Below are 16,989 nucleotides of genomic sequence, written 5' to 3' on the forward strand. Positions count from 1 at the left end.
AAGTAATAAACCTATCTGTAAACTCGGTCCCTACCGAAAGAACTTTAACCATCCGGATCAAAAGTTGGTGCATTTACTAGCATCAATATGATCATGGGGTGATCCTCGTTGTTGGAACTCAAGTCTTCGGTAAAAATCTGTCACTAGATAACAAGATAATGGTCCTCATGGATGATTGATGACTTCTAATATTGTTTTATTCGATAGCCGTGGTATCGTACTGTAAATACCGAATCTTCTTTTACCAATTTGTAATTCGCTTTTGATGGTAAGAGCTTTGCTACCGTTCCATTTATCTAGAACTCAGCCTTGAATCGACTCAGGCCAATTAGTCTCAACCAAAAACCATTTTTTGGGCACTCCAATAACTTGGTGAATTAGTTGTATTCTTCAGAAACTTCAAACCCTCGTTGTGCTGCAACAAGTCGGAGATAAACCCTGGATTCAATGCTTGCAATACTGTAACTGATTTAGCATAAACTTTGTTTCATGGTTATTTTTACCGAGTTCAAAACATCTTGTTCCAACTTTATTTTTACCAGATACGATAGCCGATGATCAGTTATCTGTGTCATCGAATTTCCCATTTTATAAAATCAGTCATTGTAACATTTGTGTTGGTTTTTTTTAAATAAAATAAAATAAAATAAATTAAAAACAAAAATATTCAGCATTCCTATCCATATGGGCTGATACTGGATAACGATTCTGTCCAGCAGCTATAAATAGTTTTGCATTGAATGCAGTTTGATTATCGAAGTCAAACAAGAGAAATTCATCATCACTTTCGTAAATGCTGAACAAATTAGGATGACAGTATTATCCAACACAGAACACATATCATAACACAGATATAAGAAATGATTGTAATCTTTGGAATAATACTAATGAGGGAATTACAAATAATGGTAAACTCTGACATCGCGTACACTTTAGGTTAATTATCAGAACTGAAAGACTTTTTGAAAAAGCTGGTGACAAAAATCGTTGCAATCTTCTATTGCCATGATTAATGCGTTGTATATGTAGGTTAAGTTAAGTTAATTGCTAGAAGCAACGACATTAATTTCCAACGGTTTCTTGGACTCCTTGACGAGTCTTCATGGCATCGTAAGCGTCCGCGAACCACCGGTTAGGAGACCCGAATGCATGAAATCTGCTTTTTAAACCCAATTTTCCAAATGTACCAGAAATGCCGAGTCTGTGGAAGTTTTAACCGATTTGAAAACGATTTATACTTTTGGCTAAAATTTTTGTATGGAGTGAGACGTTTAATTTTCTACTGCGCTACTGAGAGAATCCCTTTCAATAACTCGAGCAAAATACGATTTATTCATCGAAGATCGAATTACTCATTGGTCGAAAAGCCGCTACAGATCGATCGTTTAAAAACTAAAAACGGGTTGGGAGAGGGGATGGACAACTAGCAGCAGGTGTTAAGCCGTCACATCCAATTTAGCGAAACTTGCTGCGAGCAGGTGTTAGTCACCGGTCAAACTTCGTCCAAAACAGATTCTTTGCGGATTTCTTTAGACAGAATTCGGTTGCCGAAAAACTCGCGATCCACGCACTTATTATTCGATCGATACAAGACGGTGATCACTTTTCTTTCACCACTCGAAAGCATAGTTTGAACGGAATTTGAACAAATGTGTATGTTCAACGTTGTAAAAATAATATCATGGCATTCAAAATAGTGGCATTTATGTTAGTTGTTACTGTCATTGCGGATTCCCCTTGGGTTCAGCTATCAGACAACGGATTTCAATTCCCCAGTGAGATTTACAACTCAGCGAAGAATTATGCGAAAGAGCCGGTTCAAGGAATTGGGAACGACAATTCTGGTAGGTATCGGAATTTGAGGCAGTGTAGTGCGCAGTTTAAAGCAAATGCAAACTTAGAAAATTTTACAGTACCATAAAATGGAATGTTGAGGCACATACAAACAGACATACCACTGAATAAATTTCCATCGACCATTCAACAAGTTGTGTTATCAATGATATTATATGCTATTACTATGGCGTTTCTGCTCAGATTGCTCTAACCTTACACATTAGTTAAGCATCTAAACCGTCGTCTATAACACTTACTTTGAAACTGTTGAAAAACAATTATTATTTTCGCACCACCCCCAAATCTGATAGCGCAAAACACAACTCGTAGAGCTTTGTGCTGCATTCTTATGAAGTATTTGAACATAGTTCCCTATTCACATATTAGTCGCGACGCCCGGAGATCGAGATAAAATATGTTTAAACATTGTGTTTGTCCTTAATTCTGACGGATCCATGCATAATATGTAAAAGGAATCTCGCTTAATTTATTATTTCGCCCTTAAAGCTATTGGTGACCATGTGTAAGGCTTCCACTCGTTACTTACAAACAACGAGCTACGTGACTCGGTTACCAGTGCCTTTTAGGGTGAGATCAAAAGTTACGTGAAAAATAATCAGCGGAGATTTCTCGAAATTATCTTTTCCAGAATGTAAGACACCAACAAACAAACGGGGACTGTGCGTCTCTTTCTATGATTGCCCCAGCATGCTCTCCTTTTATGACGATCAAATTATGACGTGGGAAGAACGGGACTTCCTTACGCGTTCCTTCTGCACCGGATCAACTTCCGGGCGTCAACCGTATGTTTGCTGTCCGGATCGAAAGATTGACAATGAAGAAGATGCTGGTACTACAAAAGCAGTTCCAGTTCTTACTTCAGTTCAAACGTCAGCGGACATAGACACACCCATAGAAAACGAAAATCGCTTTGGAGGACTCCTTCCGGATCCGACCAAGAACGAGTGTGGCGTGAGTGTTAATGATCGAATCCTCGGTGGTAAAAATGCTGACATCGATGAGTTCCCATGGCTGGCAATGCTACAATATGAAAACGACCGAGGGGAACGTCAATTCAGTTGTGGAGGATCGTTGGTCAACAACCGCTACGTGCTATCGGCGGCACATTGCGTTGTTGGCGAGGCAGTAAAACGAGTAGGCAATTTGTAAGTGGCTATGCAAATCATCAAAGATTTTTACTCAATATACGGAATCTTCTTTTTTAGGGTCAGCGTCCGGTTGGGTGAATATGACACGACCACAGAAATTGACTGTATCACAAAGGATGGTGAGCTCATTTGTGCAGATTCCCCAATCGACGTACCAGTGGAAGAAAAGCTTGCACATCCAGAATACAACGAAAAGTCCATGTTGAATGATATTGCACTGCTGCGGTTGGATCGGGACGTTGAGCCAACGGCTTTCATTAAACCTGTTTGCTTGCCCTCGTCCAATTTCAAGAACTCATTGGCTGGTGACTTCACATTCGTTACTGGGTTCGGGCGAACCTTGGAAGGTGAGATTGAATGCTTTACTGGAATTTGAAATCTTGAATTCATTATGCGTTAATTTTTTTAGTTCCTTTATAAGCATCATTTTATATATTATGTTCATTTTTAATATCTAGATTGCCACGATTTAAGTCTAAAATTATTATTTATTTTATTCGACAATTATTCCAATGTTTCAACACTAGATATTCTATGTAGCTCAGAATCAGTACTATACCAGGGAGGAAGCTTCAGAATCATTATCATTCTATACATTTGATTTCGAATCCTCTGCAGAGCTTTCTTCATGGTATTACAACAGCTAGTCCATATTGTAACAGCATACCACAAGACCGGCTTGAAAATTTGTTTTGAAGATTGAAAGCTTGTTCTTAATGCAGCCCACAGACGCTCAGTCTGTTTGACCAACATTGGCTCCGCCTCCAAGTTAGTCAAACCAATTTATGTTTGTACGACCGCTTGACGATCTGTAAAATCTTGTTGCACCAACATTAATGTGACCGGGATGGAGAATATTTTCAACCGTTGATTTTTGATTGACTGTTGTTCCCGTGAATGCAAAAAAGCTAAAAATTGCTTCCGTTATCAAACGGATGAAACAAAAATTGATATGTAATTTATGAAGAACCAAGGCAAACTAATTGAACATGTTATAAATGCGGATTTTTAGCTAATCATTATCCAATGGCAACACATGTACCAGGATTCAATATTTAAGTTTCCAGTAGAGAGGGAGGAATTCCTACAGAATATTCTGCAAGGAATAGAATTGAAAATTATCCCAAAACTTCCTACAGGGGTTTCTTTAGAAATTTCACCAGGAAATTCTCCAGATATTTACATCAGAAATTTATCCGGAAACTTCCACAAAAAATCCCCAATTCAAGTTATTAAACACATAGAAAATATTTTTAAAATTACACCCGAAATTCGTCCGGAAATCCTCCAGGAATTCATTCGGCGATTCATCAGGTAACTTCTTTAAAAAAAATCTTTCAAGAATTATTCCAGAAAATTCACAAGCAACTCCACCAGGATTACTGCCAAAAATTCTTCAGGAAATCCTGCATAGGTTCCTCTTATAATACGGGATACCTCCTGAAATTCTTTCAGAGATTTCAGCAGAAATGCCTTCAGGGAGCTTGCAAAAATGTCTAGGCGTTCCTTAAAATAATCCACCATAAATAAACATAGGAAATTCCTACACAAATTATTTTGAGAATTCCTAAAGGTTTTTCTATTTTATTAATTTACCGAAAAAATTAACCAGGAATTCTTTCATAAATTCATTCCTAAATTTCGCCAGGAATTCCTGAGGAAGTTGCATCATCAGAGACTCTCTAAGAATTTCTCCCAGATATGATGCAAAATATGCATTCACAAATGCTACCATGATTTCCTCAAGAAAATCCTCCAGCATTTCTGTCAGGAATTCTTAAAGAAAATCCTTTTGGAGATTCCTTCAGCAAATTTTCCAGAGATTTCTTTCGGTATTCCTTTTTCAGGAATTCTTCCTGACAATTCTTCAGGGATTCCGCCAGAAAATCTTCCAGGAATTCCACCCTTAATTCTTTCAAGCCTGATTCTTTCAGAGATTCCACTTATATACAATCCTCCAGGGATTCCTTCTGGAAACATTTAAGATTCCTTCATAAATTTCTTCTTTCTTCTTCAAAATCTGCAGAAATTACGCCAGGAATTGCAAAAAAAAAGAAACCATAAGAGATTCCTTCAGAAATTTGACTGAGATTTCATGCAAAAAAAAAATCCAGTTTTCGTTCAGAAAATTCTCCAGAGATTCTTTCAGAGATTACTTTAGAAATCACTTCAGAAATTCGTCCAGAGTTCAACATTAGCTATTAATCCAGAAAAATCTTTATAAATTGAATACAAAGCTTCTTCATAATTGAATTTAGAGCCTTTTTCTGACTTTTAAGAATTATCCATCAAATTTCTTGACATATTCGTCCAGAAACTCCTACACGAATTCGTTCTAAAATTCCTATGTGTCCATAAATTCTTCTTGGCATTTCTTTTAGATTTACTCTAAAAAATCTACAGGAAGTCCACTAGAAATTCTTCCAGGAATTCTTCTTTTTTTACAGAATTTCCTCAAAGATTTTCTTCAGCTGTTTCTCCACAAATTCATCTTATAATATCTCAAGAATATTTAATTCTTTCAGGTTATTTTCCATGAACTTTTCTATGATTTGCTCCAAGAGTATCTGTATGAATTACTGCAAGGGTTCTTACAAAAATTCCACCAGAAATATGTTTAGAAGTATTTCCAGAAAGTACTTTGGAAGCTACTCTATTTATTCCTCAAGAGATTGCTTCTAAAATTTTACAATCTTTCCTCTAGAAATAACTTCAAAGCTTCCACCGGAAATTTACAGGGATTCTCTCGGAAGTTTCGTCGTTATTCCGTCAGTTTTCTTTTGGTATTCGGTCAGTAACTATTTCTTGAATTCTTAAAGGTATTCCTTCAAAAATTTCCTTGATAAATTATTCAGGAATATCTACAAGAATTCCCAGGTAACATAGGTGACTGAACAATAGTTTATTCATTCTAAGAGCTACTTTTCTGCAAAATTGTTCAATAGTTTGCTTCAGAAAATTTTCCAGATGTTTCCCCAGGGAATCATCCAGGAATTTTTTCATTATATTTTCCTGGAAAATAGCCAAACAATAATTCATAATTTTTTTTCCCGCGATTACTCTGAAATTATTCCAGATATGACGAGGTTGGTGGTCTAATGGCTACCGCTTCTGCTTCATAAGCAGAAGGTCATGGGTTCAATCCCAGGTCCGTCCCTTTCCTCGTACTTTTAGTTGTATCTTTCGCTTGCTTCTATCTATCACTCCTAATATATCACAGTTGATGTATCAATCAGTTCATAGCTTTTGCTAGAACCCGAAACGGACAAAAACCGTTTCCCTACGCTTCCATTCGTTCATCATTATAGCATGCCTTCCTTTACGCAAAGCAAGCCGCTTTGCCATAAAAATTAGTCCACCCTTTCACCCTTCCCACGTGAACTGGCGTTGACGCAGTGGTATATACGGTCAACCGTGGGAGCCAGTTGAATGCATCATCAATTCCTTCCCCTTCCCCTCATTGGTCAGCATTCTGACGTGGCAGGCACCATTGTTGCCTAAAAATAGAAGATCACCAGCACTTATACACTGAGGGTGCCTGTTAATCCCAAGCAGTCATCTGGTTGGTTCCTTGTGTAAGTGATCTGGCAATACTTGAGTAGCAACCACGGGCGGCCAATCAAGCTTAAGCTCAAGCTCAAGCGATTACTCTGAAATTATTCCAGATATTCTCCATGAAATTCTTCTGGAGGTACGTGCGGAAATCCCTTTTGGATTTCTTCCAACGAATTCTCCAGAAATACCACTTTCAGGAATTACTCCGGAAATTCATCAAGGGATTTCAGAGTCTTACAGAAATTCCTCCAGAGACTCCTCTAGTGATATTTGCAATCATTTCTACAGGAGTTTCTTCAGATATTCTTCCAGGAATTTCTTTCGAAGTTCCTCAACAAATTTATTCCAAAATTACTTGAGAAATTCTTCCAGTTATTCCTCGCGATTTTTTAAATATAGAATCGTCTAGGTGTTGCTCCACGAATGCTTTCTGATTCCTCCAGTAATTACTGCATAGTTTAAGTATGGAAATCATCACTATTTTTTTCATGGAAATCTGCAGGAATTCTGCCATGTACTCTTTCAGTGGTATCTTCAAATTTTTGTTCATGCGTTTTTGAGGCGTTTCTCCAGAAACATCTTAAAATACTCACCAAGAGATTCCTCCAGGTGTACAACTGCCTTAAAATTCCTCAGAATTTGCATCATAGATTGTTTCAGAGATTCCTTCTAGAATACTTGCAAAAAACTTTAAGGCAATTTTTTCCAGATATTTTCCTATGTATTCTTCATGAGATTCTTACAGTGATACTTCAAAGAGTTCCTTCAGCAATCTTTCCAGAACTTTCCCCCAAAATTCCTTCAGTAAAGCATCCAGATTTTTTTTAGGGAATTTTCCAGCGATTTTAAGATATTCCTCTATGAATTACTTCTTTTTTTTATTTTTCAAATTACTTTGTGGAATCTCTTGAGATACTTCTCTCAAAAAATTTCTACAGGAACACCATAAGAAATTCCTGCAAACATTTCTGGAGCATTTTCTGAAAGATGTTCTTGATGAATTCCTTGCGGTTTTCATGAAAGTATCTGGAGTAGGAATCCCAAGAAGAATCGCAAGAAGAAACCCTGAAGGAATCCCAGTAATAATTCCAGGAGGAATTGCTGGAAAAACCTCTAGAGGAAATCCTCTAAAAATTCCTAAAGAAATGCTGTAGGACAATTGTATGAATTTCTGAAGTAGTTTGTGGTACGATCTCTGAAGGAACTTCCTGAGAAAACCCCGGTATCCTTGGAGGAATTCCTGAATGAAATTCCACTGGAAGTTTTAGGAGATCCTTGGAAATTGTTCTGAAAGGATTACTGAAGAAAACTTTAAATTAAACCTTGGTTTTATTTATGAAAGAATCTCTACAGGAATTTTTGAAACAGTTCTTAAACGATTCCTAAAGTAAACCCTAGAGAATTTTTGGGAGACATCCCTGAAGTAGTTTCTGGAAAAAGGGGAATTTCTAAAACATCCCTGGAAGATTTTCTGAAGACATTTCTCAATCCCTGTATTCACTGGAGGAAATCCTGCCGGAATTTATGTAAGAACCCCTGGAGACACGCTTGGAGAAAGCCCTGGAATGATTTCTGAAAAAAATCCTATGGACTTTCTGAAAAATCTCGAGGGGATTTTTTGACGGAAATCCTGCAGAAATTCTTAAATAAATCTCTAGAAGAAACCTTATGTTTTGAGAAATCCCTGGTGGAATAACTGAGAGAAATACTTCAATAATAAAATTGAATATTTGGAGAAATATCTGAAGGAATATTTGGAGAAACTTCAGGAGTAATTTCTCAAGAAATGTCTGGAGTACTATACGGGGTAATCTTTGCAAATATCTCTGAAAAAATATCTGGAGGTGGTCAAGATTTCCCGAAGTAATACCTCGAGGATTTCTTTTAGGAATCTATGAAATAATTTCTAAAGGAATTTCTAAGCTTACACCTTGAAGAATTTTAGGGTTTCTTGGAAAATCCATCGTGGAATTTCTGGAAGTTTGTCCAGACGAATATCTGAAAATCACTGGAGAATGTTCTGGACAAATCCCTAAAGGATGTTTTGAGGAATATCTGGAGAAATTTCTGAAGAGATTCCTGGAAGAGAGAATATTTTCAGAATCTCAGGAAGATTTTTTAAGCAATGTCTAAAGAAAATCCTGAAGGAATTTCAAGAGATACTCCTGATAGCAACAGGATAGTGCAGCTTGGACGAATTCCTGGAGTAATTTCTAGATAAATTTCTGAAGGAATGAAATATATAAATATAAATAGCTTAGCTTAGCTTAGACTGACTACACATATCAATGGTTGCTATTCCGTGATTGACCGAAGTCAGTGAAAATGCACAAAGAATCAACTAGAAGTTTGGCTGGGATTGGCCATAATCTTCTTCAATGTGCATAATTCAGTGCCTCTATTTATACAGGGTCAATAACGGCGCCGGCCACGTCCTTGCAGTCAGGTGGGATTGGGGGAAGGAATGTTAGTGTGTAACCTTTGCTATTTGGAGACCGTGTTTGCCTCTGCATCTCCACAAAGGTTACTGGGAGGGATGTTTGTTAATGGGAAGGATCGTTGGGTCACAGGATTCACTTTGATAAGCGATTAGACCATGATAAATAATGATTTGTGAGATATATACATGCTTATATGTAAATATAAAATTTTCATTTGATATGAACAATTTCTATGTAGTGGAAAATTATGCCGACACTTGAGGTGACGAACCATTCAAAGTTTGTTGAACAAATACCTAAATGTAACATTCCTACAGCTGTCAGGACGAAAGCATGTGTTATTATATTTTACTTATTTGAAAAGAAACAAAATACTTGATTGGTTGGAACATCATAGAACACTCTTATTCTTATGCCGACACTTACAGTGGCGAACCATCCAAAGTTTGTTGAATAAAGTGAACTTTTCGCAAGTCTACACTTGTAGTGTCGAACCATTCAAAGATTTTTTTTTAATTACAAAAATAAAGGTAAAAAGGGGTGTTCTGAAAATAAAAAAAAAATGTGAAACATAAATAATTCATGAATCAGAGTTTGTGTCGACACTCACAGTGACGAACAATTCATAGTTTATTGAAAATTCATATTTACGTCCCACAATTGTAACGATTAAATGTGCAGTCATACATATTTTATAGATTAGAAATAGTAGCATGAAACGAGCTCACCAATTGATTCTTTATCCTTCACTGTGCAGCTACAATCCACTCTCAGCCTCACTCGTTTGCTCGGCTATATAAAAGCACTCAGAAAAAAAAAGGCGCGCGACCCGAAAAGGAAAAAAAAACTTGGCTTTCTTGACGCACTGCCCAGCAGCAAGCGTCAAGGTCAAAGGATCAAAAAGAATTAACGGATCACGCCACTTTTTCACTTACTAGACCGACGCGCGACATGTTTGATCCTGCCTCCGTCGCTCGCCCCCGTAGGAGCAAGTGTCAAGGTCGAAAGATCAAACAGAACTCGGAATGAAATATATAAGTATAAATAATGAAAAAAATTGGGGTGGGTAATGTCTGTTACATAACCGCGGAGTTGACGTAGGACTACTATGGACTCAACTTCGATCAATTCTGGGTCAGACTCCAACAACAGTGCGATAGCTTTCTGCAGGTGATAGGATGTTTAATGATAGATGATAGGTGCTGTGATTGTGAGTATTCAATTACGTTATGGTTTTAAGGAAGATCTGTCATTTGGTATGAAAGCGTTTTCAGAGTTTCGGATTTGAAGACACGACCGCATGACTTTAACTACGCCATGTGATTTGCTGCTTTTGAATTTAAGTCAATTGTCATAATTGCAACCTTCCTTTTGTTATTTTTTTTTTATTTGTTTTATTTGGAGCAGGGAAAAGCCTCTCGGAGTGAAGTTCCTTTTGAACCTCTTCTCCGAAAGGCATAAAACCTCCTCTTCTTTTCTAAGTAATTTACAATTCATTAGCACTTACAGTGAGACTTAGTCTCTTTGAAGGAAGTGCCATTGCCACTACATTTAAATACTTTTCACTAAAGTAATGATCTGCTGAAATTAACGAAATTGACGAGGTGATAGATGCGTCCCATGTGACCAGGAGGTGAGTGACTGCAGAAGTTATCTGTTGTACGGTGACTAAGTTTGCGCATGAGTACGGAGCGGCGATGCAGTTCAAGATTCGGCTGAAAACTGGAGCAGGATTCAGAAGCAGAAAGATTAGGAAACTTCACGTTACTTGCCTGCAGTTGCAAACCCCTACTCCCTCTCCAAACCACGCAACCGGGAACGACGGATGACTGCGATGAATGCACTTCCGATGCAGATGCGGAAATGACTTGGTGTAGGTTGGAGCGAGCAAGGGCTCTCAAAGTGCCTGATAGATGCAGATGCGTAGATGGGTTGCTGTAGGTTGGAGTGAGCAGGGGCTCTCGAGGTGCCTGATAGATGCGTCTCGTGTGACCAGGAGGTGAGTGACTGCAGGAGTTGTCTGTTGTACGGTGACTGAGTTTGCGCATGAATACAGAGCGGCTTGAAATGGTTTGCTACGCCTTCTCCAGTTGGAATGTCTTGTCCATCAATTTGGAGAATAACATCATCGTTCGACTTATTGGAATTCCCAAGGGTTCTGTTGAGATTTTTCCACATTTCTTTTTGGCTGCTACCGTTGAACATAGTTACATAATACGCACGTTTAGCCTTTTCTTTTTCCTTCTGCACGCGTCTTGACACATGATCGAGCATCCGTTTAGCTTCATTATCGGTAGGGTACCTACGGAACCGTTTAATATAATTTTCTTTTGATCGTATCCATTTCCAGAGGTTTAAAGTCATCCATGGACAGAAACCTTTGATCCTTGCCTTCACTGTTACAATTTTTGAGAATCTGGCGCGGCAGTCGTTATATGACTGTACGACATATTTCAATTTGTCTTCTGCAGAGCCTTGCGGCATCTGATGCACAGAAGCAACAAAGGCGTTGTTCAGCCGCATATGATCCACAATAGTTGTTTTCAAAACTTTTTCCGACAGTGGTTTAAGCAGCGAGAATGTTGACAAGACATAGCAGTGGCCACTTATTTCACAGTACAGTGAATCCACAATTAAGAATCACCCACAATTTATGAATCAGCTGCCTTCAAAGGACAAAATAACAGTAAAAAATAGCACAAAACATCACGGAAACATTTTCGCTTATAATTTATTTTGAGTAAAATTGTTTACGTGATGTTTTGTGTTGATTTTTGTTGTTATTTTGTCATTTAAAGTCAACTGATTCATAAATTGTGGACGATTCTTAATTGTGGATCCACTGTATACAGTTTCATTAACCACACAGGACTGCAGAGCTTCTGAACATATTACATGGTCCAATATGTTGCTACTTGCCAGCCTGGTTGGGTATGTATTTGTAGGTGTGAAGTTGTAACAATTCAACAGACTTAGGTATTCTTGCACAATGCTGCACGTTGATATGTTGATTGGAATATTTATGCCCCGATAATCGCGCAGACGTAGGTCCTCGATGATGCAAGCATAGACTCTAATTTAGAGAAGAAATCATTTGTGTTATAGGATGGTGGACAGTAAAACAGCATGCAGCACAAACGGCGATCCAGCGACGTCCAGGCGAATTTGAAGATGATGGAACCCGTTGCAATGTTCATTGGATATTTCTCTATATGCAATTGATTCTCTGACATAAATAACCAAACCACCTCCTTGAGAACCTTCACGACACGAGAAAAGACTTTTGTAACCCTTTATAGAATAAATCCTTTTACGATCCTCCTTGATCCATGTTTCTCCTAACACCAAAACATCAATATTTCCACGAATCGTTGTCAATACTTCCTTAATACGGTCTAACTTATACAAGTTATTCATACCTCGTATATTTAACTGCAGGATTTTTAATTTAAAACGACAATTCATTACGTTCAGTTGATTTTTATTCAATTCAGAGTACTCATTATAAAAATAATTAGTCATTACAATAAGGAGTTCCGGTTTATCAGTTGTCGACTTAATTTAAGGCAGTTTTTATGCTTCAACTTATGAATGATGTTTGGGATTTCCTGATCCAGAATTTCCTGACTTGATGAACTCATGCAATTGTTGCTTAGTCAGAATTTGCTCAACATTAGAACCCTCATGACGCTTCATTAAGATTTTCCCGCTTCTTCCTGGCCAGATAAACTTCATCCCTAACATTTCTTGCTTCTCCCTGGCTTCTTTCAGTAGTTCTCTTGCATATGTGGTCATTGCATCTCGGATGGTTACTCTACTTGTCACTCCAGAAAAACCTCCTGCGATCTCCGATACCATCAACGTACCGTGCTTCCGCTTACCATCAAAGAACACGTTCTTGGCTTCCTCCGAATTAAATATGACGACTATTGGCGGACTCGAATTAGTAGATGAGACGGCCAAACGTTTAGCCTCAACGATCTCTTCGTTTTTCATCGGACAATCACAAGCTCTTCCTATACTGAACACAATATCCATAACATTTTCAGTCTCAACGAGTGGTATCCCAAGTATGACAGCATGTTATAATTCAGAATAAAATGGTTTGTGAATTTAAGAACAGTAAGGAGCTCTCCGTTTAGCGAAATGTCCCAGTCATCGATATCGTCTACGCCACCGTAAATTTCAATTTGCCGTATTGTCAATTCTTCTTCTTCTTCTTCTCAGCTTAGTGTTCAATGAGCCCAGTTATTAACTGCGAGCTTTCTTTGCCAAAGTTGAGATTTTCGCATTCGTTCATCGTGTGGCAGGTACCATGAGACTTTATGCCCAGGGAAGTCAAGGAAATTCCAATTACGAAAAGATCCTGGACTGACCGGGAATCGAACTCAGACTCTTTCAGTATGGCTTTGCTTTGTAGCCGCGGGCTCTAACCACTCGGCTAAGGAAGGCCCCAATTGAAAATTGTGAATTGTTCATAACAAATTAGATATTGTATGATGGTACGAGAAGAATTAAGAGATTATAGCAAGTATGTGGTATACACATGAGAAAATATTACACAATTAACTCTTTAGTACACATTTGTTGGCCCTGAAAAGGGCCAATTGAATTGTTGAATTTGAATAACACGGACTCCTTTTGACGGCACACTAGTTGAAATCCTGCTCGCTCGATGAGGTTTGCGGTGGCGATACGATGGGTGCTTCAACAAGCGGCTTTGGCTGATTTTCTACAGCCATCTCGTACAAATCTTGCGTTAGCGCATCGATTCCTTCAGGGCCAATTCTGGAAGCGTGAGTCAATTTAGAAATCTCGAGCGATTTCACAATCCAGACGCTGGATTTGCAGCAGCTTGATGATCAAGAGCTCTGTGACACAGGTAGCGAAGAGCTAAGCAGGTTCGGCGGAGCTCTTATCAGCCCGAAAGCAAAATTAGAATGAAACCGAATTCAACAAAGGAGGTATGCTTTATACCCTTAGAATATCAGATAATGCTCCTCCTTTTCGTATTCTTCGCTTTCTGATCTGAAGGGGGGTCCTTCGTTATTGATGTCTGTGCCTGAGAAGCACGCCCGGTCGGAGCATGCCGCTCTGTTGCCTGCTGAGATGCGATCCAAGTGGAGAGTCAAAAGCAAATGACGTCAACTTTTCTCTAGCACCCCTATTTATAGATTTGCTTGAAATCAACGCTCTCTTTTAAAACAGTTTTTTAAACTATTTGGACAGGTATGTGGGATTCAGTAAGTTAACGACATGAACTTTTGATACCTTTTCTTTCGATTGATGTGCTAATCAAGGAATTTCATTAAGCCAGCAAAAAGTTATGAACGTTTAAAATATTTCATGCCAACGTAACGCTCTGTATAGAGAAGAAATACGTAGTCCTACGTCAAAATGTGACTTCTTGATGCAAATAGTGAATAGTGACCCAGTCACTACAGAGGGAGTCGCTACCAGTCCTGAGAATTCTTGGAGGAATTACTGGAGTAATTTTTCGAGGAACTCCTGGAAAAATTACTCATAGAATACCTTAACCAGTTTGTTAAGAAATATAAAAGATCATTGAGTGATTATTTAATAAATTACGGGACATTATCGATAAAGTATTTCAATTATTTCTGGTACAATGAAAAATTTCTTGATTGCTTAGGAATCTCAGGGCCCTGCCGAACATGCTGATGGATGGAACAAAGTGGTGGCCAATAAATCCGGCGCAATCGAACCGCTCTACGAGCTTCGCGCATCCAACAAGATTAACCGGCATTGTTTTCCTCCTGTGGATTTTTAATCGAATTCACTTCTCGTGGATCATCGTCCGGATAGCCGTAGCGGTAAACGCGCAGCTATTCAGTATGACCATGCTGAGGGTTGTGGGTTCGAACCCCACCGGTCGAGGATCTTTTCGGGTTGGAAATTTTCTCGACTTCCCAGGGCATAGAGTATCTTCGTACATGCCACATGATATACACATGCAAAATGGTCATTGGCATAGTAAGCTCTCAGTGAATAACTGTGGAAGTGCTCATAAGAACACAAAGCTGAGAAGCAGGCTCTGTCCCAGTGGAGACGTAACGCTAGAAAGAAGAAAAGAGAAGGATCATCGTCCAAGTGATTTTTTTGCACCAAGGATCGTTTCAGAAACTTTATGCTGCTGCTGTTCCTTGCATTTGCAATTGCCATCGTAATTGGGACCGCGAACAATATCGAAAATATTCTGGCTCATAAACATCATAACATAAACAATCTGAAATTTGACAATTTGTTCGTACAACATTCCTACAGGCAGTACGATCAGTTCGCCAAACATTTGGCTGCGCCCACCGGTGCTTCGAGCAAAATCAAACTTGTTTGATTTTGGCCGTCCGATTCATCAACCGTCAAATCGTTTTTTTTTGACATCCCTGAGATATCTCAGGCAAGTGAGTTGTGAAAATATTGTATAACATTGCTGCCAAACCAAAATGCTGCCTTGAGGAACACCAGCTCTAACAGGAAGTCTTACAGACTTGAAGTTCTGATAATTAACCTGAAGTGTATGATTTTACAGATTATTTTGGATAATTCTAACAATGTATGTTGGAAAATTATTGTTTTTTAGTTTTTCAATCAATGTCATCATTACTTAAAAAATAATGTAAGAATTCGACTAATTCACACGTTTGGTTTATCTTCTTCATCAACAGGCAGTCGCAGTGCGATCAAGCAGAAGCTTGGCATAAAAGTGTACGACCAGGATCAGTGCCGCACCAAATTTGCTGCCCTAAAAGGCGAAGTTACGCCCAAACAGCTCTGCGCCGGGGGCGACTTAGCCAAGGATTCGTGTCAAGGTGATTCCGGTGGTCCTCTGATGAAGCTGCAACAAGTGTGGACCGTGGAAGGGGTCGTGTCCTATGGATATCGCTGTGGAATAGAGGACTGGCCTGGCGTTTACACCCGTGTGCAAGCGTACATAAACTGGATTTTGGACGAAATCAGGAGCTAACAGGTGCACTTCTAGTGCTGAAATCTGACCGGTACAATGTTTTATTATTAGTGAACAGGATTATGAGTGAGTGTTTCGAAAATAGAAATAAATCTTGATTATCCTCGATGTGTTTCTCGCCGGGATTTTTTTAAACCCGGTTTGAATTATTGCAGTTGGCCTTAGGAAAATAGAAGAGTCTTCGATGAATTCCAAGGTGTTCGCTGTGATCGCTGTATTGTATGCTGAATGGAAAATGTAATCAATAATTAAATCCAATAATATAAAGATGAACTAGCTTTTGTTTCATTCATGACGATCAGTCATTTTCGGTTATTGTTTTTTTTTTATTCAATGGTAATAGCGATAACAGTTAAGGTGAAGATGAATCGAAGCAAAAGTTCAAATTTTCAAGAGCACAAATCTAGAGAACTGACCACCTGTTTGAGTTGCAAACTTAATCGATTGGTCATCACCAGCTAGTGACCAATCGATTAAGTTTTCAGCTTAAACGGATGTTTGGTTCTCCAGATTTGTGCTCTTGAAACTTTTAAGTTTGGCTTCGATTCATCTTAATTCAATATTAATATAAAGCTAACAGTTCACATAACCAGTGGTTATTAACCACCCACTCAAAAAGTGTTATCACTTTTAAGTATTGTGGCATGTCAAGAGAGTATTTGATTTTTCTACATTTCGTGGCACCTTTCTGCTTATAAAGTGAAGAGTTATCAGCCTATGTTGTCATTCCGTGGTTGATCTGAGTAAGTTAAGATGGACAGACCTTTCAAGACAACCTTGAGCAAACGTTCAGTTTTATCGCCTTAAGTTTTAAAACTTGTGCCACTTCTCTTCAAGATAATTGAGATGAAGTTCAGGATCTCTAAATTTTTCCGGCGAAAACACGACATTCTTCCTAAGATAGGTAAGCACAACATTTCCTTTGGGAATTGAAAGAAAACCATGATTCTCTTAATGCAACTCAAGATCTCCTACCTAAATTCTCCAAGTTTTGAAATACTGA

The 16,989-nt window shown here is 38.5% G+C and overlaps 1 protein-coding gene across 1 annotated transcript; it reads left to right on the top strand.

Moving 5' to 3' along the window:
* Window positions 1-1,498: 1,498 nt before the first annotated feature.
* LOC5578694 (serine protease 7) lies at window positions 1,499-16,253 on the top strand. Its single transcript, XM_021855312.1, has 4 exons — window positions 1,499-1,844; window positions 2,486-3,002; window positions 3,063-3,352; window positions 15,688-16,253. Exons 1-4 carry the CDS (start codon window positions 1,682-1,684, stop codon window positions 15,984-15,986), a joined length of 1,269 nt encoding a protein of 422 aa, XP_021711004.1. The 5' UTR covers window positions 1,499-1,681; the 3' UTR covers window positions 15,987-16,253.
* Window positions 16,254-16,989: the final 736 nt, after the last annotated feature.

This window comes from Aedes aegypti, chromosome 1, assembly GCF_002204515.2.
Source record: "Aedes aegypti strain LVP_AGWG chromosome 1, AaegL5.0 Primary Assembly, whole genome shotgun sequence".
In the NCBI taxonomy this organism is placed as follows: domain Eukaryota; kingdom Metazoa; phylum Arthropoda; class Insecta; order Diptera; family Culicidae; genus Aedes; species Aedes aegypti.

Excerpts from the sequence above, each read along its gene's own strand:
- LOC5578694 (XM_021855312.1), top strand. The coding sequence starts at position 1,682 with ATGGCATTCAAAATAGTGGCATTTATGTTAGTTGTTACTGTCATTGCG. Across the intron at positions 1,845-2,485 it reads AATTGGGAACGACAATTCTG|AATGTAAGACACCAACAAAC; the intron begins GTAGGTATCGGA and ends TATCTTTTCCAG. Across the intron at positions 3,003-3,062 it reads GTAAAACGAGTAGGCAATTT|GGTCAGCGTCCGGTTGGGTG; the intron begins GTAAGTGGCTAT and ends CTTCTTTTTTAG.